Source organism: Hippopotamus amphibius, chromosome 2, assembly GCF_030028045.1.
Source record: "Hippopotamus amphibius kiboko isolate mHipAmp2 chromosome 2, mHipAmp2.hap2, whole genome shotgun sequence".
Classification (NCBI taxonomy): Eukaryota; Metazoa; Chordata; class Mammalia; order Artiodactyla; family Hippopotamidae; genus Hippopotamus; species Hippopotamus amphibius.
In genome coordinates this window covers 208,493,929-208,518,286 of record NC_080187.1, presented here as the reverse complement: position 1 = coordinate 208,518,286, position 24,358 = coordinate 208,493,929, and the positions used below count along the sequence as shown (strand labels likewise).

The 24,358-nt window shown below is 40.3% G+C and overlaps 1 protein-coding gene across 1 annotated transcript in view; it reads right to left on the bottom strand.

The window, feature by feature from the left end:
* Positions 1–24,358, bottom strand: part of IQCH (IQ motif containing H) — a 94,544-nt gene that overhangs the window by 52,230 nt on the left and 17,956 nt on the right. Inside the window, exons 4-5 of the mRNA XM_057724877.1 lie at positions 23,350–23,525; positions 13,044–13,235 (exon numbers count right to left, since the gene is read on the bottom strand). Coding sequence (XP_057580860.1) covers positions 13,044–13,235; positions 23,350–23,525 — 368 coding nt within the window. The remainder of the gene's footprint in view (positions 1–13,043; positions 13,236–23,349; positions 23,526–24,358) is intronic.

Below are 24,358 nucleotides of genomic sequence, written 5' to 3'. Positions count from 1 at the left end.
CGTATCCTGCACACTTTATGTTTTCTCTGCTCTTTCCTGTACATTACCTCATCTCCCCAAGGCTCTGCATCCAAATCATAAACAAGCACACAAAACATGCAGTTCCAACAACCTGGACCCCTCCTCTCGGTTCCTTCTTTGAGCATTGTCCTCCACACCCACCTTTCTTTTTGTTTTATACCTGCTTCAGTTAAAACCATTCTACTCTATCGAAAAAGACTAATTAACTGTGGTTCATGCAGTGCCCCAAAACTGGGATGATGAAGCACGGCCGTGGGTTCCCACCCTGCCTAGGAAACTGAGTGTCAAGTAAAGAACCCATGCAGGGCAGGCCCTCTACCAGGACAGTGGAGACTTCCTTTTTGTTCTGCCCTAATTAAAGGGCCCTTTCTGCCCTGTTTCTGAAAGGTGTTGAACCATCTATCCAGTGATCTGCTATCTGCTATCACATCAAGTCAGTCCAAGAGAAATAATTCATTTATTCATTCATTCATGCAAAAAATGACAGGTATTTAGAGTAGACAGACAGTGGAATAGTGGTTGTCAGGGGGAGGGAGAGCAGGGAGTTAGTGTTTAACGGGCACAGAGTTTCAGTTTCATAAGATGAAAAGAGTTATAGAGATGAATGGTGGTGATGGTTGCACAACATTATGAGTGCATTTAATACTAGTGAATTGTAGACTTAAAAATGGTGAAGATGGGGGACTTCCCTGGTGATGCAGTGGTTAAGTGTCTGCCTGCCAACGCGGGGGACACGGGTTTGAGCCCTTGTCCAGGAAGATCCCACATGTCGTGGAGCAAGTAAGCCCGTAAGCCACAACTACTGAGCCCTCCTGCCACAACTACTGAGCCCTCCTGCCACAACTACTGAAGCCCACGCACTCTAGGGCCTGCAAGCCACAACTACTGAGCCCATGTGCTGCAACTACTGAAGCCCACATACCTAGAGCCCATGCTCTGCAACAAGAGAAACCACCACACTGAGAAGCCTGTGCACCGCAATGAAGAGTAGCCCCTGCTCGCCACAACTAGAGAAAGCCCGCATGCAGCAACAAAGACCCAACGCAGCCAAAAAAAAAAAAAAAGTTTAAGATGGTAAATTTTATGTTATGGGTATTTTACCACAATAAAATAATTGAGGGAAAAAATTACAGAATGTTAGGCCTAACGGAACTAAGGAAAAAAAGTGTTTATGTGTTGGGGTAGGAGGCAGCTAGAGATGGAGATGAGACAATGAAGGCATAGGTGAAAGCTTTGCCACTTGTCTTGAAACTAGATCTCTATCTGTTTAACGATTAAGTCGAAACTCCTCAGTATGACATGCAGACACGCACGAAGGCCCTCTGTACCTGACCTCTGATTCCTAACGTAGCCTTACTTCTCTCCTCTCCAGCTTCCAACCTCACCCCAAACTTCTCTGGCTCAGTCTCTTTCCTCTGCCTTCCTTTCTCCCCTCCCTCCCCTGGCTAACTCCTCCTCACTCTCTCAGAGTTAGTTCTCATCACACCTCCTGCAGGAAGACTTCTCCGCTGTTCCAGTGGGGTGGCCTTTCTCCAAGCTCTCCAGCTCCCTAGGGGCTCCTTAATGGTGTAGTCCATGAGTTTGAGATTAGGCTCCCCAGTTCAGTACAGGGAACATTCAGTATTTGTGGACTGAGTCATGGTGGTGGTAAACTCAGGGACCCAGCCCGTAACAGCAGAAGTTACAGAATAAGGGAAAATGTGAAACTTTGCAACAGGCTGCCTCCTTGCTGCCCAGGAACCACCTTGGGGGATGACTACTTAAGAACCACCAATTCTTCCTGGGTGGATTTTATGAGATTCTTGGCCTCTGAGGGGCAATGGGAAGATAAATGAGGTGACATTTATGAAGTGTCACCTCAGATGCAATGTGCTATGTGAGGGCCAATAGTTAACTTGTGAGGCTGTGGCTTGCGAGAGGCATCTGGACACTGTGTCAGGCTGCCCTCACTGCCTCTGCTTTCAAAGCCAGCCATTCTGCCTTGGTCCGCAGCGTTTGCACTGTGTACAAAGCCACAGCAAGGGGGTAAATTTCCTAGAGGAAAGTCTGCTGTGGAAATTGTGTCCCATCACGAGAAGTACATAGCCGAAGGCACTGGCAGGGTGACACTCAATAAGGGATGCTGGGGCACACGGAGGCAGGTTGGGGCTATGAGGAACTCTCTAAGAAAAAGACATGCAGAGGTATAATGGGGTTGGGGGTATTAGCTGTTCAATTTATTTGTTTATTTTGAAGGCATCTGAAAGGAAATAGGAGGATTATACTAAGAATGGCCTTAGTTTCAATGAAGAGATGTCAGATGCAAGTTCTCTGCTTAGGGGGAGTTTCTGTTCTCTAGTATTTGTCATCTTGCATAGTTGAAACACAATGATCACAACTTTAAGGGCAGATGCTGATAAGGGAGGATCTGTAGCTATTTGGGCTTATTCTGTTCAGAGTAAACTTAAGTACACACCGATGCACACAGATACACACAGACACAGACGTACAAAACCATGCCGCACAAACCCCCAAATTCATGTGAATCATCAGAACAGTATTCATAAAATACTTTCTTTTGTCACAGCAGGCTCACATTCATTACCTCCTTTGGTGCTGACACCAACCCTCTGAGGTGGGCTAGCATAGGATTACTTCCCCTGCTTTACAAATGGGAAGCAGAGGCCCCTGGAGTAAAGAGGCTTGTGTAAGATCACTTGCTGAGTTGTCAGGTTCTGTTATTGGGTGATTTTCAACATGTGACTGAAGACAGAAAACAATGGAGTTGGAGGAACCATTGCTAGTTTGCTTTCTTCCCCCCTGTTTTTTACCCTTGCAAAGTGTGTGTGTGTGTGTGTGTGTGTGTGTGTGTAGAATATCTGTTACAAGCCAGCAACCAGGGCACAGATTCTCTATCTTACATACTTCTGAAATGAGTAGTTCAATAAGTCACATTAAGGCGATAGGCTACTGGTTAGTGTTTCAGAGAGTTTATCATCTACATGGAGCAGATTGTTTAGAGCTCACAACTCTGGGGATGTGGAAAGGAAAGCATAGATATCATGGATGATAAACAAACATTAGAAAAATACCAATTCAATTTGAAAAAAATCAATTCCAGATCTTCATTCCATTCTGATTGCACTGGCTCTGGCAATGCGCAGTAGCTACTGGCCTCTGTGGAGCTAACAGCTCTAGAGCAGTTCCCACCCAGGAGGAACCTGAGCCTCATCTATGCCACTGCATAGCCTTGTCACTCTTTGCCCAGTATCCATATTTACCCCTCAGAGTGCATCTGTGATAGTCATGACCTTGGAGGGTTCCAAGATAACTACAGGGCCTCCATCAGCCTGACCAGTGCATCCTGGAGATTCTTGTCTATCAAGCATGGACCCTGCCTCTCAGCTCTCTCTCTCTTTTCTATCAAGAAAGTGTAAATTTGAAGGAAGAAATATTTGACTGGGAAATTCAGGATATCTCAGGGGAAGCTGCTAGCATATCCAATTTAATATTGCCCTCAATGAGTAAAACTACTTCAAGCTCCAGAGAGTTAACTTTCCCAAGTAAATTCTAAGTGTGTGAGTGTGTGTGTGTGTGTGTGTGTGTGTGTGTGTGTTGGGAAGGATGAGCAAGGAGGAAGAAAGGATACAAATTAGAATGCTCTAAATATCAATCCCACCCATACTCCTGTTATCTCAGAAGCTTCTTTGCTGGATCTGCAGTGGTGAATTAAGTAAAATAACTTCTTGGCCAATCACCTCCAATCTCTCACATCAAACATTATTTGGTGTTGTTCAAAAGAGAAACTAAGGGACCTGCCTAGATGATTCTGCCTTATAGACCCTTCTAATATCCCTAAATGAAGGAATGGAGGGTGACATAGGGCCAAAAGGGCAAGACAATCACTTGAAAAACTAAGTAAGAATGTCCGTGTTGAAAGAGGCCATCTGGACCACCTAAGACAAATGCCTCGTGTAACAGAAGAGAGGATGGGGCTTCTACGCTCTATAGCGAGACCACAGGAGCTCTCTGGCTCCCTTTGGCTCTGGGGTGCGTGCTCTCCACCACCCCTGCTGCTACTTTCAGAGGGAAAGTGCGGGTTCCATGAAAGGTGCTCAGGTTTTGAAATGGCTAGTGGCACAGAGAAGGAAGGGATTCCTAACTTGAGGGTGAATTTAGGAAGGTTGCTTTGCTTGCATGGGACACTTTTTACATTATAGTTATTTTTTAGGTAAAACAATAGCTCTCTCTTATTGAAAGCTTACCACGTGGCAAGTCTGTGTCAGGGGTTTTATATTATTATCAAAGCCATTCTCTGAAGTAGTTTTTATCAGCTCCATTTCATGTCACGCAGCCATGAAGGAGCAAACTGGGATTCAAATCTGGTTGCTACCCGTATGCCATAGTGCAACGAGATCTATATCTGTAACTGCCATCAGTGGGCACTGATGGTCCATCTGGGTCAGATTCGATCATCCACATGTGATGCTAAGTCTGTGCTGTCATATTTATGAAAAATGATAGAATGGACATCTGTTGTCGGCTGCCCAGCATCTTTGTCCCCTCGTTCCAGGTAATAATATTCCCAACTTCATTTCAGGAACCGTCCCTTCCCCATTCTTAGCTATGTAAGACTTGAGAGTGACTCCATGCTCAGCTTCAGGGATGGGCGCCTGGTTAGCAAAGCCATACCCCGGCCACAGTGATTGGTTCAGGAGGGGCACATGACTCAGTCCAATCAAGTGTTCGGAAGCACTTGCTGGGGCCTTCTGAGAAAGCTTTTATGCTCTTCTGAGAATGCTGTCTGGTGAGATGTTCTCTCTTCCCATTACCTTGACCAAGGACAAGCTCCAGGAGCCACTGTCAGCCGTCTAGCAACCCTGGGGACAGCTAGCCTCAGGACGGAGCAGACATTGTGCTCGGTATGGAGGAGGGATGGAAAGTAACTGCGTCCTTGGTGATACTGAGCCACTGGATTAAGCCTTGTCCGATGCCAGAGCCAGTCTCTGGATTTTCAGCTAGCTGAGATAATAAGTTCTCTTTATTTCTTATTTTTATTTTTAAAAATTCTCTTTATTTTTAAAGTCATTTTGAGTTGGATTTTCCTGTTATTGAATATTAAACATTTTAAACTGATACAAATGGGTGGGCCAAACCGTGTACCCACAACCCATGCTGGACGCTTAGGCCAGCAAATGCTCTGATCACTCTATGCATAGGTTACTCTCATTCTGCCATCAGTAGTGAAGTTTTCACTCATTCCTTCCCATTAAGATCATTAGCAGTCGTCCCTCTTTAGAGTGCAAAAATATGCTGAGAGGATGAAGAAAAAATGAAAATGTCTTCAGCAAGTCATAAACTACTTTCCACACCTACTTAAAGTTTAAGGACTGCCTTAATACTCCATGTTTAATTGTTAATTGAGAGTTTAAAAATCAAAAATGCCAACTTTGCCTTCGATGAGATGGAAAATTATGCTGCTGTAGAAGGTAACATAATGTAAAACAGCCAACATTACCAAGGCACACAAATGTTTTTGGTATGTAAAATTGCTTTGTAAAATATTTGCTCCATCTGCTGAAAGCGGCAAAGACAATTTTCCCTTGATAGCTAATGGCCCATTTCGGCTGTGTGGCAAGTGATTCGCTGCGGTGGCGGCTCTCATTAAACAGAATGGTGAAAATGCGGTATATAATTCCATACTTATGTAGCATTATCCACTCGCGGCTTCTCGAGGAGTCTGTCCCTCATTATCCAGGCCTCCACCTTGCACCAACGTGCAGGCCTAGCAGTTGACGTGACTCGAGAAGCGTTTTGTCCAACTGAGGCACATATGTTGCGCTTGCATTCCAAAGCTCAGCACAACTGCTTCTCCCCGACCAAAAACACTAGAGAGGTTCATTCCCTTTCAACGTTCCAGCTCCTCAACTGCTGTTTCTTTTTTCCCCTCTCCACAGGGAGCCATGATTTTCTTTCTAGGCTCACCCTGTCGCGCTGCATGCTGGGGGTTTCAATAGATAAAGATTAAGCATTTCTTGAAATTCTTAATTGAACTTTGCGCATACACAAAAGCAGGAAAAATTTTTCCCGCAGGCCAAAGCCACCACCATAAAAGCCCTACAGATACTGCCCTTGGTTCATGGTGTATGTGGCAGTCTGTGATCTCTCTCTTTAAAGGAGTTGTTTACACTACACCCTGAATTACTTCAACATCTGCTAAAGGAACAATTAAAAATAAATAATCCAGGGTGGTTTAAAAAAAGAAGAATATGTTCATGTTTTGGGAATGATATTAAAAAGTAGTTACAGCAGCAAGTGGCAGATTTTTTAAAGATATTTTTAATGTTGGAAAATGGGCTTAAAGGCAATTATATTAAATATGAGTGACATCAAGTAAAAACATATGACCTTTTTAAAGATTACACAATATTTTAAAGCAGAAACCATGGAGTTTAAAAATCGATCGTAAATGGAAGTGGCCATAATTATTATTATTGATAATAGGTTTCTTTCTTTCCAGTTAGAGTGATATCACTGGTTGAGAAAATTGCATATGCTGTAAAAGCTCTTTAGTTGAAAATTAAAAACAAAAGAAAACATGTGCCCTTTGGACTTTTCATTCAAGTAGTGGGGGAGAGGGGTGAATTTGTTGATTGAAATGAGAGACTATCAGGAGTCTCTTGTATATTTTAATTTTATACAAAATGAATGGGCAAGCATCTGCCCTTCTTAATCGGAGTCTGTATTGCACCTTCTTTGATATTTCCACGTGTACAGAGGTATATATTTGGGGCAAATGTGATAGCGTTGTATACTTACTATTGTTTTTTTCTACACAACATGTTTATTAAAATACTAGGGTAATAAATCAGTAAATTCCAAAAGTGAGGATTTTTTGTTTGCTCTGGCACAATTACACAAAAGTCTGGGTCTTCTCAAGGGCATCCCTCTCTCACTGAGGGGCACGGAGGACAGATGACCAGAAGCAAATGGCGCAGTGGACGGCAGAGGAGAGTAAAACCCACTCTGAATCTGTTCCAAATATCGTTGCCTGCTCTGTGTCTTGAAGCAGATATTTCCAAAAGAACTCCAACAGGGACTTCCTGTATGTGAAAACACTAACCAATTCTTGTTCCTCTCATCTTTTGCTATATTCCTTCCTTCCACACTGTTATTGCGAAAAACTGGCAGTTAAATTCAATTGATTCAAAATATTCCAGATCCATATGGCCGCCAACCCTGGAGCTGAGGCGATAGCGCCTCACTGCTGTTCTCAAGCATTTGCCTCTCCCCTAGTCCCCAGATGGTGGGAGTAACATTTAAACCTCCTTTTCTCTGCCTTGTACAATAGACCTTGGCACCATTTCAACTGTTTACTCCGGTAATTAACAGCTCTGATACCACAACAATTACAACTCCTACACTCTCACCACAATAATGCTATGAATTAGTGAGAGCTAATGGCTGGAAGGTAGAGCATTTCCAGACTGTGAGATCTGTGCATTTTTAGAATAAAATAAAAGGTACAAACAGCACGCTTGCAGTAGACAATGATTACCTAGTAATTAGTTTACACAAAGCTTCCTATTTAATGGCAAAACGCTGTAATTAACGTGTGACAGAAAATCAAAGGGTACTTTGTAAGCATATGAAAAATTAACACTGCAGGCCCATAGCTTTATGTACTGATTAGAAGCATATTAAATCAATAGGACACACAAACCAACAGCTTGTATAGCTGATTATTATAGGTCCTCTGAAGGGGACCCAGCTTTCATTTAACTTGGGGAGGCAATTTTCCTTCTCCTGTCATCTTCCTCAGGCACAGAGAAACACCTCAAACTGAACCCTGGCAGCTTCATGAAAATAGCCATTGAACTGGAAGAACACATTCTAAGTCATTTTCAGAGATAAGGAAAAATATGTAAATGATTAAGACCTTCCAATGATCGTGGTGACGTGCTGCTACACTAATTAGAAAAGACACCAACTGGAACCAGAAAATGAAGCAACCAGGTCTCAATCTTGTGGTCAGAAAAATTTCTACTTTATCAGGTCAACACCTCTTTATTCAACATGTAGGAAGTTTAAATAACTGGAATTATTTTCTATTTTCAAATCATAAGAAACCAGGCTGCTATCAAGGTTTATTCTTTTTTTTGGCACACAGGCTTAGTTGCTCCGCAGCATGTGAGATCTTCCTGGAGCAGGGACCGAACTCATGTCCTCTGCATTAGCAGGCAGACTCCCAACCACTGCGCCACCTAGGAAGTCCACAAGGTTTATTCTTTTAAAGGCATTATCTGGGTAAATCATTGGGTAGGCACAACTTGGTCAAAATTCCGTATCTTCAACAGCCACAATCCTATATAATGATAATTGATGCGTGGAACAATATTCTGGAAGCCTGTAAGATGCTACACAACCTTCTGAATCACCATAAAAAGATTAAATTGTATGCACTTGTTCAATATTACCTACAATTTAATTGTAATGCAATTTTATGGTAATATTAATAACAGCCTTTCTTGAATCCTTGTGTGCTAAGTACATTGGTAGCTGATTCACAAAGGTTACCTCATTTAATTCTCACTACCTCCCCAGGAGACAGGTACTAATATTATTTCTCTTTAAATTGAAGAGATAGAGACTTGTGGAGCTGAAGTGGTTTGCCCAGGGTTCCCCCTCAGTAACCTCTGTACACCTAGTCTATGGAACCCATGAAGCCAGACCACCCCCTATTTATCCTGAATGTTCAATTCTTCAGCCTATAATTCTTCAGCCTATTCCAAACCTCATTCTGCTTAAAAGGAAGTTTATGTGTCAATCTGGAACAGGAGACTAAAAAAACCAAACGAACAAAATATGTGGTGGCTTATTCAAAAAACAGGGTTTTAAAAACTCACTGTTTTTTAACGTTACATCTGATTGTGAAGATAGGCTACTTACTCTAAGCTCAGTGAGAATTTACAGATTCACTAAAACGATCTTGCTAGTGTACTAAGTTGAGAAAGGCATTGAAAATTTGTCACCCCCATGAATGATCAAAGGGTGATATCTAAAACTCACTCTCCTCACCCATGTACATAAATAGGTACGTGAGGCAGTTAGGTTGCAAAGCTGAATCCTAGAGAGACCCCAACAGGGCTTCTTCTTTGAAACTCTGAGGTGTGTGTGCTGACGGCCCTCTTACTTCCCAGCCTGCTGGCAACAGGACAGCAGCTCCCCTGTCAGCCAGGAACGGGAAGAAATTCGAGAGCAATAGCTGTGGGACCTTTGTGTTTCCCACAAGTCTCTGTAGAAAGCAGACAACCTACCCCAAGGGCAGCGGGCCACAAGGGCAGGGACCTGAGGGAGAACACCACTCTAGGGCTTTCCAAAAGCAGGTCTTTTCTAAATGGAGTCAGCTCAGTGTGTCAAGGGCATGGGACCAGGAGGAGTAGATGGGGGTTCCCAGCTAGGTGTGGATCATATACTAGCTACGTGAACTCGGGCAAGTCACTTCACTTCCCAAGCATCTGTAAATAGAGTAACAATACCTTCCTCATGAAAGTGGTGTGGAAGTAAACAAGTAAAAACTTCAGGTTTGTTCTGAGGTTGAATAAGTCAATTCACGTAAAGTGCTGAAATGCATGGCACCCAGTTGTCCCTCAGTATCAAGGGGGGGTTGGTTCCAGGACTCCCATGGATACTAAAATCCGAGAATCCTCAAGTCCCATATATAAAATGACGATGCACCGTTGCCCTCCGTATCTGTGGGTTCCACATCAACCAATCACAGATCAAATATGCAATGGTACAGTTCTATTATTATTATTATTATTAAGAAATATGGGGAAATGTCAAGACCTTATAGTGTATTCACGGGTCTAAAAAATGCTAGATCTCATGTCTAGGCCAGTATTCTGGCAACTACTCTTCTAAAGCTGTGTCGCCAGGCATCACTGCCACCAAGCCAGTCTTCCAGAAGTGAGGGAGGGAAGTTTTACCCTTTAAAAAAAGAAAGAAAGAAAAAGGCACAAGAAGGACAAATACTACAACAAATGTGTACCTGGGTCTCCCTACACTGTCTTAGGTGAGAGTGTCCAGGAAGGCTTTTCCCCTACAGGTGTGTCTTTGCTTAAGCCTTTATTTCTACTAAATGAAATTCCTGCAGCTGGGCAGAGGGGACTTTGGAGCGTGCACACATATGTGGATTCATTGAACCTTAACAAGCATCGAGTACTTAAGGGAGTGAGTTTACTGGAACCTGTTGGTGGAAGTAGGTTTTTTTAGGTGGTAGGATGAAGAGAGTAAGGTTAGTACAAAGCCACCATGAGAAATGAGAGTTATGCATTACCATTGTGGCCATAATGTAACATTTTGCTTTTCTTAAAATCACCTACATGTCAGCACTGATTTTTAACATGCGACTTCAGCGTTTTAGTGTTTGTTGATTCAGTGATTTTGTTTCAAGTCTCAGCTGCAACCAAATAACTATTGTTCTCAATTAGATAGGTAGAAAAAAAGATGATCTTTATATTAGATCCGTGAGTCTACACTGAATCATGCTTACATCTAAAACCAATATCTGGATAAGATACAAGAGACTCTCAAAACAGTTCAAACTCCCATAAACAGCACTGTTTTTAATCTGTTGCCTACAACGTACCAATGAGAAAAATCGTGGTATCGTGTCATAAACTGCTATGCAAATGATGCTATTTGTAAGTATTAACATAATTTAGTGCTTACAGTCATATTCTCATTTCTAATAATTCTCCCAGAGTGGAGTGTTTCTCTGGACTCTTAGCCTGCAGGATAGTCTTTCATCAAGAAGCTGAAATTTTTAATAACCTGCCAGCATATGTTTTGTATGTGCCAGGCTAGGCTTGATGACACATCTTCATTATCAAAAGAAACAGGTCTACAGACTGTAACAGGACATTAAAACATGCCTGTGCTCATAAAGTAATGCTTTGATGTCTAAATGTGCACCATTATGATGGTCTTCTGGAACAAAGGATAATTCTAATCCTAAATTCTCAATAGCTACACTCAGTGGAGATTGCAGTTCACTTCCACTCTGAATGCGATTTCACTTTGAAGGCAAAAGAATGTCAATAGTCTCCTACAAAAAAAAAAGCTCTTCAGAACTACTTTATTTTTTATTTTTATTTTTGGCTTCTAACCGCACCATGGCCAAGCACAGGTCTCAAAGTGTAAAAAGATTTTGTGATAATTATTTTTCCCTTGTTAAGTTAAAAACAAGATTTAGACAGCCTATTAATTATTCAAAAGTGTCCCCTTTGACTCGAGGATGGAAGATGCCTTAGAGAACTGGGAAGGGAAGGGTGGGGGGGACTCGAGGGAGGGTGGGGGGGGAGTTGAGGGAGGGAGGGAATATGGGGGTATGTGTGTAGGAACAGATGATTGAACTTGGTGTACCCCCCAAAAAATAATAAATAAATTAAAAAAAAAAGTGTCCCCTTTGACAACATTAACAATAATGCCAAATATATTTGGTGACAATTTAAAAAGGTATAGTTTAAAATAATTGAAATTAAGTAATATATATTCAGGTTTCTAAATGCAATTCAGCCAAATGCCAATGTTTTAAATATTTTTAAAACTTAAAAGTCAAACATTTCAAATTTATCACAGCCTAGTGTCAGGAGAAGTTTATAAAAATTATTGGTTTGAAATATTGAGACCAGCAAATACTTTGTATACTAATATTTCAGTTTTTTAGATTAAAAAAGTCATACTTTTCATGGTTTAATCGTAAGAGTTTTGCTTAAAAACTTTTTTTATACAAGATGAAATAAAATCCAGTCCAAGAAGAACACAAGAGAAACCTCTATGGGCCTCAAAATTAAATACATTTTCCTTGTTTTATTTTTTTCTAGAAGAGTAATTCACTTTGGTATCCTTTAAATAATATGTAAAAAGCTAGCCATGACAGGTACTGCATTTAGTCCATTCGCTGATGGAGGGGGAAGAAAAGCCCAGAATAGATCATGAGGAGAAAAGTAACATTTATCAAAGGGAACTCTCTCTTCTGACTGTTCTCTAGATTTATTTATCATTTCACTTTCACAAGAATAATGTGGTTCTCTCTTGCGTGCCCCTCCCTTTCTATCACTTGTGTCTTGATTCATGTACTTCTGTAGTGGGATGCTCAAAGCAAATGCAAATCACTGCAGAGCCCGCTACTATAGACACTGGTGGGGAAGGGATCAGTTAAGGTAGTGTGTGTCTGAATTTTCCTCTTCAGTTATGCTTTCATCAGGAGCTCAGCCAAAGCAGAGATTTGGGATTAAGAGAAGCCAGGCAAGTGGAGGTCTCTGGATGCAAAGTGACGCAACTTTTAGAATGGTGGGTTTAATTCATATATGAAGCCATCTAAAACTAATTACTAAGCAAGTTTGAAACAGACTAAGAAGTCGTACAATTCATCCTTCCACCAATATATTTGGAAAAATCTATACACGTCACGCATATGCTAAGAGTTTTTACCTTTTATTCAGTTCTTGCCGGGAGATTTTCTTGCTGGAATGTATTATTTTCTCAACATCTCACAGGGACCAGCAGTTATATAAATTTCCTTGAATTGTCTTCAAAAACATATGACTGCTGACAGAATGCTATTATACATTAGCTTCCAGGTGACAAGCATTCACTAATAGAATTTCTCTCTCATAATAAAATACAACTAGCTTAATAACAACAGTTGTTAGAAGCATATGATCAAGACCCACTTAGAGCAAATGATTAGATTTCTAATGTTATTTGAATATGGTAAAAAGATTACTTCATAATTATCATAATCAATTTGAGGACTTTTAGGGCCCCAAAAAGGAACATTTAAAATAACCTAATCAACCTCACTCACTTTGTACATAAGAACTAAGGCCCAAGAAAGTAAAAAACTTGCCTAAGGTCTCACTGCTGGTAGGTAACACAGCTGAGTCTAGAAGTGCCTTATCTCCTAGCTGAGCCTTTTGCTTTATCTCCTATCTGTTCACAGATACTTTGGGTTTATGTCACCATCGAACACTCACTTGTGCCCATTTCTTGCTCCAGTCTTCATGGCCATATCTGTGACTCTCCTTTAGGACCCACTTGTAGCACTTTAGGTGGGAAGGAATGTCACAAAATGCAGTCCCATTTCCTCCAAACTCATAGTTCATTTTAAAGAGCCAGCGTTGGATTTCCAGGTGATCAATGACCAGCTGACTCACCTGTTCTATTATCTGTGGGGCCAAAGACATGCAACATTTAGTTTCCTGGATTCCTTCTTATTGTGTTCACTTAGTGGTGATACTTCTCATATGTCTTTATTTCAAACAGTCTGCTCATTTGGTTATCTTCTAGTTATTAAGACAGATTAGAAGTTTTAAGTGATGTGTGTGTGTGTTTGTATGTGTGTATGTGGTATAAAGAAACCACTAACCAATGGCACCAAAGACGTGTTTAAACATATAATTTTATTTATGAGAAATTATGAAATTATCATTCGCTGGCTTTTGAAGGCAAAAGAAAAAATCTGTAAATATCTGTAATTGAATCTTGATACTGCTTTCTTTTTCAGAGAATGACGTGTTTACTTATTGATTCTTCAAATGATTTTTTTTTTATAGTTTCAGGACTATAAAGTTATAGTCTTGAAAACTTTAACTGTTTGGAAATTTGCTGAGCTTTTAAATGTTATAATCTAGAAAACATTTAATTTTTTTCCTCATCAGTGTACATGACATACATTTGTTTGGCTGGTCAGTTGACCAAATATATGTATTGTATGAACAACCTTGTTTGAAACGATGCCCTCAAGAACTGGGCTCAGTCCCGTGAGTGTTGCAGGGACTGCAAGCTCTCATATTACAGTAGTAATCATAATGATGATAATATCTAACATCACTGAATGCTCAGCAGGATCTAGGCCTTTGGCTAAGCTCTTTACATGAGTTTTCTTTTCTTTCTTTCTTTCGTTCTTTTTCTTTTCTTTTTTTTTTTTTTGGCCACTCCGTAAGGCTTGTAGGGTGTGGGATCTCATAAGATCCCCGTTCCCCGATCAGGGATCGAACCTGGGCCCTCGGCAGTGAGAGCATGGAGCGCTAACCATTGGACTGTGAGGGAATGCCCAAGTTTTCTCATTTAACACTCACAAAAACCTACGAGGTAGGCATCATTATGTTTTTTTTTTTTTTTTAATTTTTTTTATTTTGTCGCACGGGCTTAGCTGCTCCGCGGCATGTGGGATCTTCCTGGAGCAGGGATTGAACTCATGTCCTCTGCATTGGCAGGCAGATTCGCAACCACTGCGCCACCTAGGAAGCCCCCCGGCATCATTATTAATTCCATTTTATGTGTAAATAACTGAGATTCAGCTAATTTAAATAACTTGCCCATGATCACATAGCACTGAATGGCAGAGCAGAGACTCCACCCAAGCGGCTCTGAGTCCAATACCTAAGTCCATTTCTTCTCCACTGTGCTGGCCCTCTCAACCTGCAGAGAGGTGGAGGAGAAGGGTGAGGTGGAGAAGGAAGTCAGGAGCAAGAGAAGCAACTTTCCAAACCGTCAATAAGCCATCTGGGATAAGTTTGAATCAGACAAAAGTTTATAGCAAGATTATTTAATTATAAGTAATATTGTTCTAGTAGAGCTTTGGTGAAAAATAACTCATTGGATCACCAAATGATTTTTTTGTTTGGTTTTCTCATCAGACTTTCCAGTGTATACTTCACAGAAAGAAATAATACTAAGCATTCCCTCTCCTGAGCCTACCCCATGTCGTTCTTGGGGTCTGTGCTGAAGGAGGTCTCTGCAGCACTATTCTCTTCTCTTTTGATGAGTTTTTGTTCACCAAATGGATTTTTTTTTTTAAACTAAAGAGTGTGAAAGAACTCAAGATTACAGTTCTGTTGAAATCTGGAGCTGGAAGATTAAAATTATTTTGATTAAAGGCACAATCTGGTCTCTTGAGTTGTGCCTTTCCAGCAAATCTTCCTGGGGATGTTACACTATGCAGCAGTGTAGAAGTGATACCAGAACAGGCATCCTTGGGATCCCTGGAAGCCTCATGCAACCATGGGGTATTCAATTAGGGTGGAAATGAAATTGTCTTAGCTCCCTAATTATCAAGTAATGTCTGTGGATAATTTGGGTATTTAAATGACAAGTACTCTGGTCTACACACCATGTGGCTATAAGCATAGCCTGGAAAGGTTTTTTAAACGTGCCTTCCAAAGTTACATCCCTTCTTTCTCTAATGCTGTGTTGAGAAGATAGATTCTATTTGTTGTATTATGGTCACACACTGCAGAAGTAGAAATGGTCTTTGGCCTGTTTCCAATAAAATTCTTTTGCCAGTGTAAGGAAAGGTGTTCTGGCACAGCCTTTTTTCATTATATGTTTGGATATATTGTATATTTGGAAGTTTCAACTACTAACAGAATTATTATCTGTATCTTCTAAATCCTATTATTTGTTGCTTCTGAGGATCCTATAAATGGGCGCCTGTTGATGGATCCCCTACAGTAATGAAAAGGATCAATAGTATTGTAAAGACTGCACCACTGGAAAGAATTATGTGCTATCTTTAAGTGAAAATTGAACAGCGCTTTAAAATAGCATCGCCATTTTTGATTATTTAACCAAAGCTGTCAATATTTCATATGGAGCGCATGCCAGAAAGAGACCTTGCATGGTTACTTTGCAGATCAAAATAGGAAATGCTCCCTGTGCTCAAACTGGGTTTTTAAAATACATAAATAAATAATTTAATTATAAACCAAATGACTTTATGCTATTGCCAAACATTTATCATTTTCTATTTGTCTATCTGTTCAAAAAAATGTAATATATTTTTTAATTGCCTTACATTTTGTACTGGTATAGGGCAGAAGTAGAAAAATGTCTACTGCTAAAATCCAGCTGATAGCCAGGAATATTTATTAACCTAAATTAAAATAATCACAGCTTACTTTTACCAGCTTTAAGTTTATGATGCACATCGGTAAAAAGTCAGTGTTATTGATTCATTACCATCTGCAAATTCAAAACGCTGACGTGTGCAGATAGATCAGGCAGGATAGGCACTCTCTGGAAAACTCTCAGTGGAGCACTTCAGTTCTTGTTTACCTCAGACATATGTTTTCCAAACAAGTAGTGTGGACCTCAGGTATAATTTAGTTTATTGTGATACGATTTGCACACGCCACAGGTAAAATGACACCCTTCAAGTACAGTTTGTCTATGAGGAGAGGTTTTTATGCTACTTCTGAATATCAATGTGAGGGGGAGGGTTGACTGCATTAAATGTTCCTGCATCTTTAACCACAGTTAACATATAAAGTTCTAAAATATTTCATAGCAATGACTGCCTGAGTTCTCATCAATGGGGATGAAAACAAGACTCACTTTATATATATATAAATATATAAATATTGCGCATATATTCTAAGGTTTTGAAGATTGCTTAATGTATTGTATCATTTAAAAATGCATTTCACGTGTATTGTCTATCAGCCTAGTATTCTACAGAGAAGCAAACTTAAGCAATCCACTCTGTCACCTTCAAATTCCAATGGAGGTTAATGACGATGGAAGGGACATACCAGGTCAGGGGGAGCCCCTCTCTTTTAATCCGATTAAGATTGCCTGTGCCTTTTCTAGACTGTCTCATCTTTAAGAGAAACTTCCTTCATGAGCCCATGTATTGCCCAAGATCACTCTATCTAGCAAGACAAACACTTTTGGGGCAATTTAATAAGCTAATAATTTCAAATCAGCCTCTGAAAAGTGCGATTTGTTGAAAGGCTTGATTTTGGGGCTCAGCAGCTGTGAGGTACAGAGCATCAGGATCAGGCAACTGAGACAAGAAGCACGATCCCTCAGTAGTGTCCCTCACAAACACCCTCACTGTGTACCGTTCTTTAGTCTCCCAAGAAGTGGGTGCCTGGAATCACGTGTGATTGGCTTGGAGTAAAGGTGAAGAGATGTACTGAAACAGAGGTTAGGAAATGTTAACAGCCCTTTGTCTTATTTTCTTTATTGTGAAAAAAGATAGCAGTTACGTGGGAGAACACCTGCCAGAGCTAACTCAAAGTGGTTAATCTCTAGTTCTCTAGTGGCTAATTGTGTAGTGACTAATACTATAGTTCTCCAAAGAGGGCCCTAACTAACTGCTGGAAGGATGCAGAGCCATAGATTCGGACCAAGGCAAAACCCAGAAGCAGATAGTTTTCCTCCCGGAGCCATTTCACGTCCCCTTTCTGGGATTCCCCCTCCCTCCTTCCTTTATGGCCGCTTCCTGAGGAGCTAGGATTTTTTTTTTTTTTTTTACAGAGCCACAGATGTCTGTAGCCCTCTGCCACATGGCCTTTTCAACGTGACTGGGCTCACTCCCTGGAGCTTTCCAAACCTGCTCCTTTTAGCCAAAACTGACTCTCACATTTTTTAGGGTCCTGCTAACTAACATGACGATGAACGAATCCATGTTAAGGCAATAAATATTGATAGCAGATTAATACATGAATAGGGCCTTCAGTTCCTTAATCCAAGCAAATAAATACTTTGGGAATTACAACAATTTCTGTAAGGCCCCGGGGAAGATACTTTGAAATATGAAGTAGATCCCATCGAATCAAGTATTCTACAATATTCTTCATTGGGTAGGGCTGACTCCAGAAGACCTAAAGTTCCCACAAGGTCAAGAGAATGGGAAACATTTAAACAGAGCCTCACTTGTTTACCCCGCATACCTGCTGGTGACTGTAGATGTTACATATCCCAGGAGGGACTGGTACATTGGCGCTGTCAAACACCAGTTTACTTCCAGACTTGGTATTGTAGAAATGAGCTAGTTCAGGCTCTGGGCCCAGAATGGGTATGTCTAACATATCCGCCACGGCCAGATCATCTCTGTGGAGGAGCCCGCTGACAATGTAGGCTTCTTTTCCTCGGATGAGATTTTTTATTCTTTTGATTGCCTTGGGACTGTACATCAGGTGAGTGGCCAGGCACATATGCTGCTTCTGGGGGGAGATCATATTATTCTTGTTAAAAGGTGTTCTTTTCCTAGTCCATATACCTAATTTACAATGTTGCACACAATAAATGCATTATTAATAGCAGGCTGGGTGATGACCTATCCTGTTGGTTAGCAGTTTAAATTGATAAAAGCTGTTGGGGTGAGGCTCCATAATCGCTCACATCTTTAGTGTGTTGGAAATAGGCTCACTGGGAATAGAACTAATTACTACACATCTGTATTTATTTGATCCACGTGGAATTATCCTTCTGTCAGAAGGAGAAGAGGCTGGCGGCCTTTGGATAATAGTGATTCATCTCTGCAACACTTCTGGCATGGTTTAACACTAAAGCGTCTGGAAAATCAATACAAAAAATGAAGAAAAAAGACCCATAGTATTCTTCACTATCCGGGACTCCTATTCTGGCCACCCTTTAAATGATTCAGTAGGAAAAAGGCACTTGATACTCTCTTCCCAAAGTTCTACCACAAATTCCATTTCAGAGAATACGTATTTTTATGACGATTATCATGGTTCTTAGCCAACACTCCAGAGAGGATTCATGAATGGAAAATATTTGAGAATTTCAGCAAGACTCAAATTTCTTTTCCAATGGAAAACTCTTTTTATTTTTGTCTGCTTAGACCCAGCTCAGCAATACATGTCTCATTCAATTAAATAAAAAATTCCGGCATGTCTCACAGGGGCAGAGGATGGAGCCAGATGGTCAGCACACACCAAAACTAATATAAGCACGTCTCTGTGCTCAAGAAGTGGGGACCCAGATGAGTACAATTAATGCATAACTAATACAAGGCAGAGAAGGACCATAAAGAGCTACAGAGGGCCTTGGAGACAGGGAGGAGAGAGGCAGAGGCCACATGCTAGCGGGGAGAGCTGAAAAGGCAAATTACACATCCTCCTTGGGCCTCAGTTTCCTCATCTGTAAAATGAGTATAATGATAGTGCCCATCTCATAAGGATGCTATGAGTATTAAGTGAGATAATGCATGCAAAGCGCTTATAATAGTGCCTTGGATATAATAAGCACTTAATGAATGTGAGCTCGTATTATTGTTATGAAGGAGGTTAGGGTTGAGGTGAGTTTTGAAGAATGATTTTATCAGGTGAGGATGGCCGTAACCTAGGATGGAATATGAGAACCCAAGATTGTGCCCATTTCCTCTAGAGAAGAGGGCATCCTGGCACATGAGAAAGTGCTGTGGCTTAGGAGTAAAACGGTTCTGGCTTTGAATCCAGCTCTATCTCTTATAAGCAACCTGAACTTGGGCAAATGACTTAGCTTCCTTGAGCCTAAGTATCTCCATCTGCTGAATGGGAATAAAAATACCCATTTGATGGGTTCCTCCAAGGATAAAATAAGATCATGAATGTTTACAGTCTATTATAATGCATGGCATTGAGTTGATACTCGATCAATGGTAGTAATTATCATTACAGAGAAAACTTTTTAAAACTAAAATGTTATGCAAATAATATAAGATCTGAGAGTCTTAATGGAGTTCAAGGGATTTTGTAGACTAGTACCTCCTCCCCAATTTTAGTCAAAATTATCTACTCAACATGGCATTAAAGTGTGGAGAAATTCCAAGCCACTATTTCAGGGAATATCAGCTGCATCAGTTTGCAGACTGTTGGAGGGTATGAGTGCTGAGTATATGAGAAAGCAACAGAGGAGCCCCTGGATTTCAGTCCTGTCTGAATATGTAACTTGCAAGTTGATTTAGAAAACTCAATCTTTCTGAGCCTTGGTTCCCCATATTCAAATGAGGGGTTGAACTAGAAGTCTCTAGGGTCCTTCCAGCTGTGATATAACATTCCCTTTAAAACCAAAGCTCTTATGGACACACTGTTTAATGGGTACAGAGTTTCTGCTTGGGATGTTGAAAAAGTTTTCAAAATGTATGATATGATGATTGCACAACAATGTGAATGTACTTAAAGCCATTGCACTGTACCCTTAAAATTATTTAAATGGTACATTTTATGTTATGTATATTCTACTCCCCCCACTAAAAAAGACAAAAAAAAGCTCCTCTGAGAAGAGGATTTTATGATTTACCCTATTGAACCCTTCCTTTAGGGCAAGCGTTCTAAGTTCCTTAGGTCTATGCAATACACCTTTTCTACATAATTTAAATCCATTTTCAAAACCTGCTTATAAGAATGCAGGTCTAGGAAATTCAATGTTCCATTAGACAATGGTTGGTAACAGTACCTTGTGAGTTTGTGTTTCCCATCTGAATGATCACTGTTTATCCCCCTTATTTATTTCACTCCTTTCCTTGCTCTACAAATTATTCCAATGAGGAAACGTGAAGAAATAGAACTGGCGACTTGAGTCACAAACTATGTGGTGGGCTTTTCAGGGTACCTAGAAGAATGTTTCAAAGGGGGCAATCCTCTCATGTTAAGTTCACAAGGCCTCAACATTTTGACATGTACTCTTTCATTTGATCCATACAACACTGTGCCAATTAACAGTCACTCTTTTGGAGAGGAGGAAACTGAGGCTCAGGTGATTTGCCCACAGTGACACAGCTGGTAAACAGCACAGGCGAGATTCAGATTTAGTATTAGCACAGTTCTCATGCCACAGCTGCCACGATTTCTCCCATTTTACAGATTGAGTACTGAGGTCTGGTGGTTTTATGAAGTGTGATGAGGGGATGGCAGATGCAGCAATAGAACCTAACGTTAAAGTTCTGAGCACATTTCAGGCCAGGATGGATTTCTGTCTCCTCTAGGGTTGCTTATCTCTATTGGCAAGTGCCTTACCCGACTCAATTATGTCATCTGTGGGCATGCCTTATTCTTCAGGCAAGATGGTACCATAGTATTGTGTCCAACGTGCATTTAACAAAGATTCGAATGTGAGTGATGGCAGAGGACACATTACTGACCCTGGGTCTTGTGTGACCATTTAGAGAAAATCTGTATCATCAGGTCCAGGCTGTGGATTAGCACAGATGACAAAAACCTAAAATGTTCCTAATTCCATAATATTATAGCTGCATTTAACTTATCACCACTCATTTTTCTTTTTGACCTGAGACAAAAGGTAGTTGCTTAGAATGTCTTCGTAAACATTAAAATGTTCAAAAATAGATATGATGACTTTATAACAGCATTTTTTTCACCATTGCAAATTCAAACATTGTAGAGTAACTTGGAGAGATATACAAAGATTTTTGGCACACTTTAAAAAAAATCTCCTCAAAGCATCCATTTGAATGAAAATCAGCACCGATACAATCTCTCAAGTCCATAAAAAAAAAATAAAGCCATAACTAAACTCAAGCAGGAAATGATTTGAAAGTGAGAGTTTAATTTTTGTATTTTAGAAAGGTGATTGCCTATAAGTGATTAATTATTCAAATAATTTAAACAAACTATGAGAACTATTAAGTACTTAAAACTATTTCCTACTTGTTCTATTCACAGAGATGCAAACCTACACTATGAATGTAACCCCATGCATCTATTAGTGCCAACTGCCTATCTCCTCTTAGAAGGTGAAGAGTGGACTGTGAGGATGCATTTCTCAGGTGATAGCACTGCAGAGCTGGAAAGGACTTTGAAATGATCTAATCCATCACCTCATTTTACAGATGAATAACAGAGGACCAGAGAGGTAAAGGGGCTTGCCCAAGGCCACAAGGTCATCTGGGAGTAAGGCTGTCATTCCAATTCATGATAGGGTTCTGGAGTCAGACAGATTTGGGTTCATTCTCTGGCCCCACCAGTAACTTGGGATTAGAAAATGAGCATTGGTTTCCTCAGCCATAGAAGGAAATCGATAATTTCTGTCTTGCTGCTGTGTTCTAAGTATTAAATGAGAAAATGTATGCTAAGCATTTGATGTGTTAGTTGTTTCCTCACTTTCCTTTTAACAAATCTAGTGCCCCTTCCCCATTCCATGCCTCTTCAATGTATATTGGCATTTCAGGTATGTAGAAACTGCTTATTACCAGGCATTAGCTCCCGTTTCTGGCTGGAGAAAATCAGGAAATTAACCACACACTAATGATCATTCTTTTCCTTCTTTGCTTCCCAATATCCACAGTAACTCTGACATTGAAGCCAAGGAATAACTAGGAAGCACCAAAGCAATCCTTGCATTGGTGGAGGATGTTGGGAAGTTCCCAAAATTATAAGTAGGCAGTGATGATTGTCCCTGTCTTTTCTCTTGCTTGTCCTGATCCTGCCCTTGCTTCATCTTCCACAGCCAAGTGGTACCAATGAAACAGAACTAGGCGGAGAGCTTTTATGGGATATCAAAGTATCTACTTATAAAAGAAGAAAATATTCATTTTGGTAGAAGAGAGTGAAATTCACTGAGTATACCAGCAAAGTAGAAATGCTGTAGCATCCCTCCCCAGCCCTAGCAGGATTTTTCCCCCCTTTGGTCAAATCATGGTGCATCTGAAGTGCTAATGGGTAGTAACTCAACATGTGGATACTTCTTACGTGAACCATGCAATCAGTTTCTCGACAATAGATAAAGAGTTGAGTTTGGTGTATCCCACTTATGAATGAAGAGAGCTATCTTTGTCAGCAGATTCAAACTGTTAGATTATATTAAAAAGTCTTCTCAAAAGTGCATACATTTAGGTATTAAAATGTTGATTGTTTACCATGGAAAATTTAAATTCTTGTTAAAATACAGAGAAATTCATTTCAAGCCATCTCTTGCACTACCTTATTCTAGAATGCGCCCCCATGGTTCTATGAATTTCCCAACAGTTCTTCTTTAGGGATGAGATTCGACTCAGAATTCATTCCATTCATTAAAAATCAGTTTTAAAAAAAGTTAAAAAAAAAATCTGAACCTTGTTCATTATGAACCACGTGATATGGTAAATAAGATCAAATTCCCCTGAGGGGAAATAACTCATGGAATAACAAGGAATACCAGTGTGGAAGTCAGCAAACAGGGGCCCTGGTCTAGGTTCTGTCCCTAACTAGCTTCATGACCACAGGTAGGCTTAGCCTTTTTCTACCTCGGTGTTCTCCACACACAACTAAGAAAAAGCAGCCGTAGTTGTTATAAATTCACCTACTTGATGGTACAACCCAATAACTACAATTAGGCTTCAGCTACAGAGAAATTGGGCAGCAGTAGCTCAGCTAAGTCTGCAAGTTAAACTGGGATATTTATTTCCTATCGTCCAACTAGTAGTCTAATCAGTAAAGCTGTTACACTTGCAATAATATTTCACTGATGTGTACCAGAGCGTTGCAAGTTATAAAATTTCCAATTTAATTTTACTGCATCCCTGAAGCCATAGTAATTAGAAGACAAACTCACAGTGAAGATGGTTATAGCTTCAGGGGTGATAATTTTGAACCTGTCCTGCAGGTCACTTCTGTCCTCAAGATTCCCCGATTTGACAGCTGCCTGTAGACTCAGGATTTTATTGTAATACAGCAGTAACTCGTCATTCATTTGATGGGAGCAAATGTAGATGACGCTCACATTGGCATCTAAAAACAACAGGCACAATGTTAATTACTGGTATAGAGGTAAATGACATTATGAACTCTGGCACCGGATTGATGTTGTGCAGTTTAAAATAAAGAGCATATCCAAAAGCCACATTCAAGTTAATTTAGATTGCTTTTGTACAGATCTTAGCAATTTAACTGGCTTTTTTGCACTTTAGCATTTCTCTAAAGAAAAGATAACACCACCACCAACAAAATAGACACAATGATTCCTTCAGAAGCAGGGCTGTGAGGTACCATGGAAGTGTACTTTCAAATAATACATGGGGATTTAGCCCCAGAACTCCCAATAACATCAATGGGAATTGCATACTACTTTAAAAATGTATCCCATTAACTTTAGTAAATTATAAAACAGAGCTATTAACTTTAGAAAGCTGATGAAATTGCAATTTCTTATCCTGCCTGGACTTGGCAAGGCCAATTCAGGGAATGTTCTGTCCAAATAAATGGTCTGATTATGACCATAGCAATGATTATGTCAGGAAAGCAACCTTTTCTTTCTCCATTCCCAAAGAGGAGTATATTACTTAAATAGGACATCTAGTGATTCTTGGTTTAAAGGAAACACTATCTTAATTTAACTGTTCTCCTTCTTAAGATGTACTTCTTATGTGCATAGAAAGAAATCCTAATTAAATATCCCATCCGAATGGAATAGTGAGATGAGAGTACCCACTCCAGGCTGCAGAATATGCTAGGGAGTATGGACAGGAAATTAGCAGCCAATGGAGTCACTCACTCATTCGTAAAATAACTGACTGATCAGCAGGGGCAAAGCACTTGGCTAGACATGAAAGGAAATACCAGAA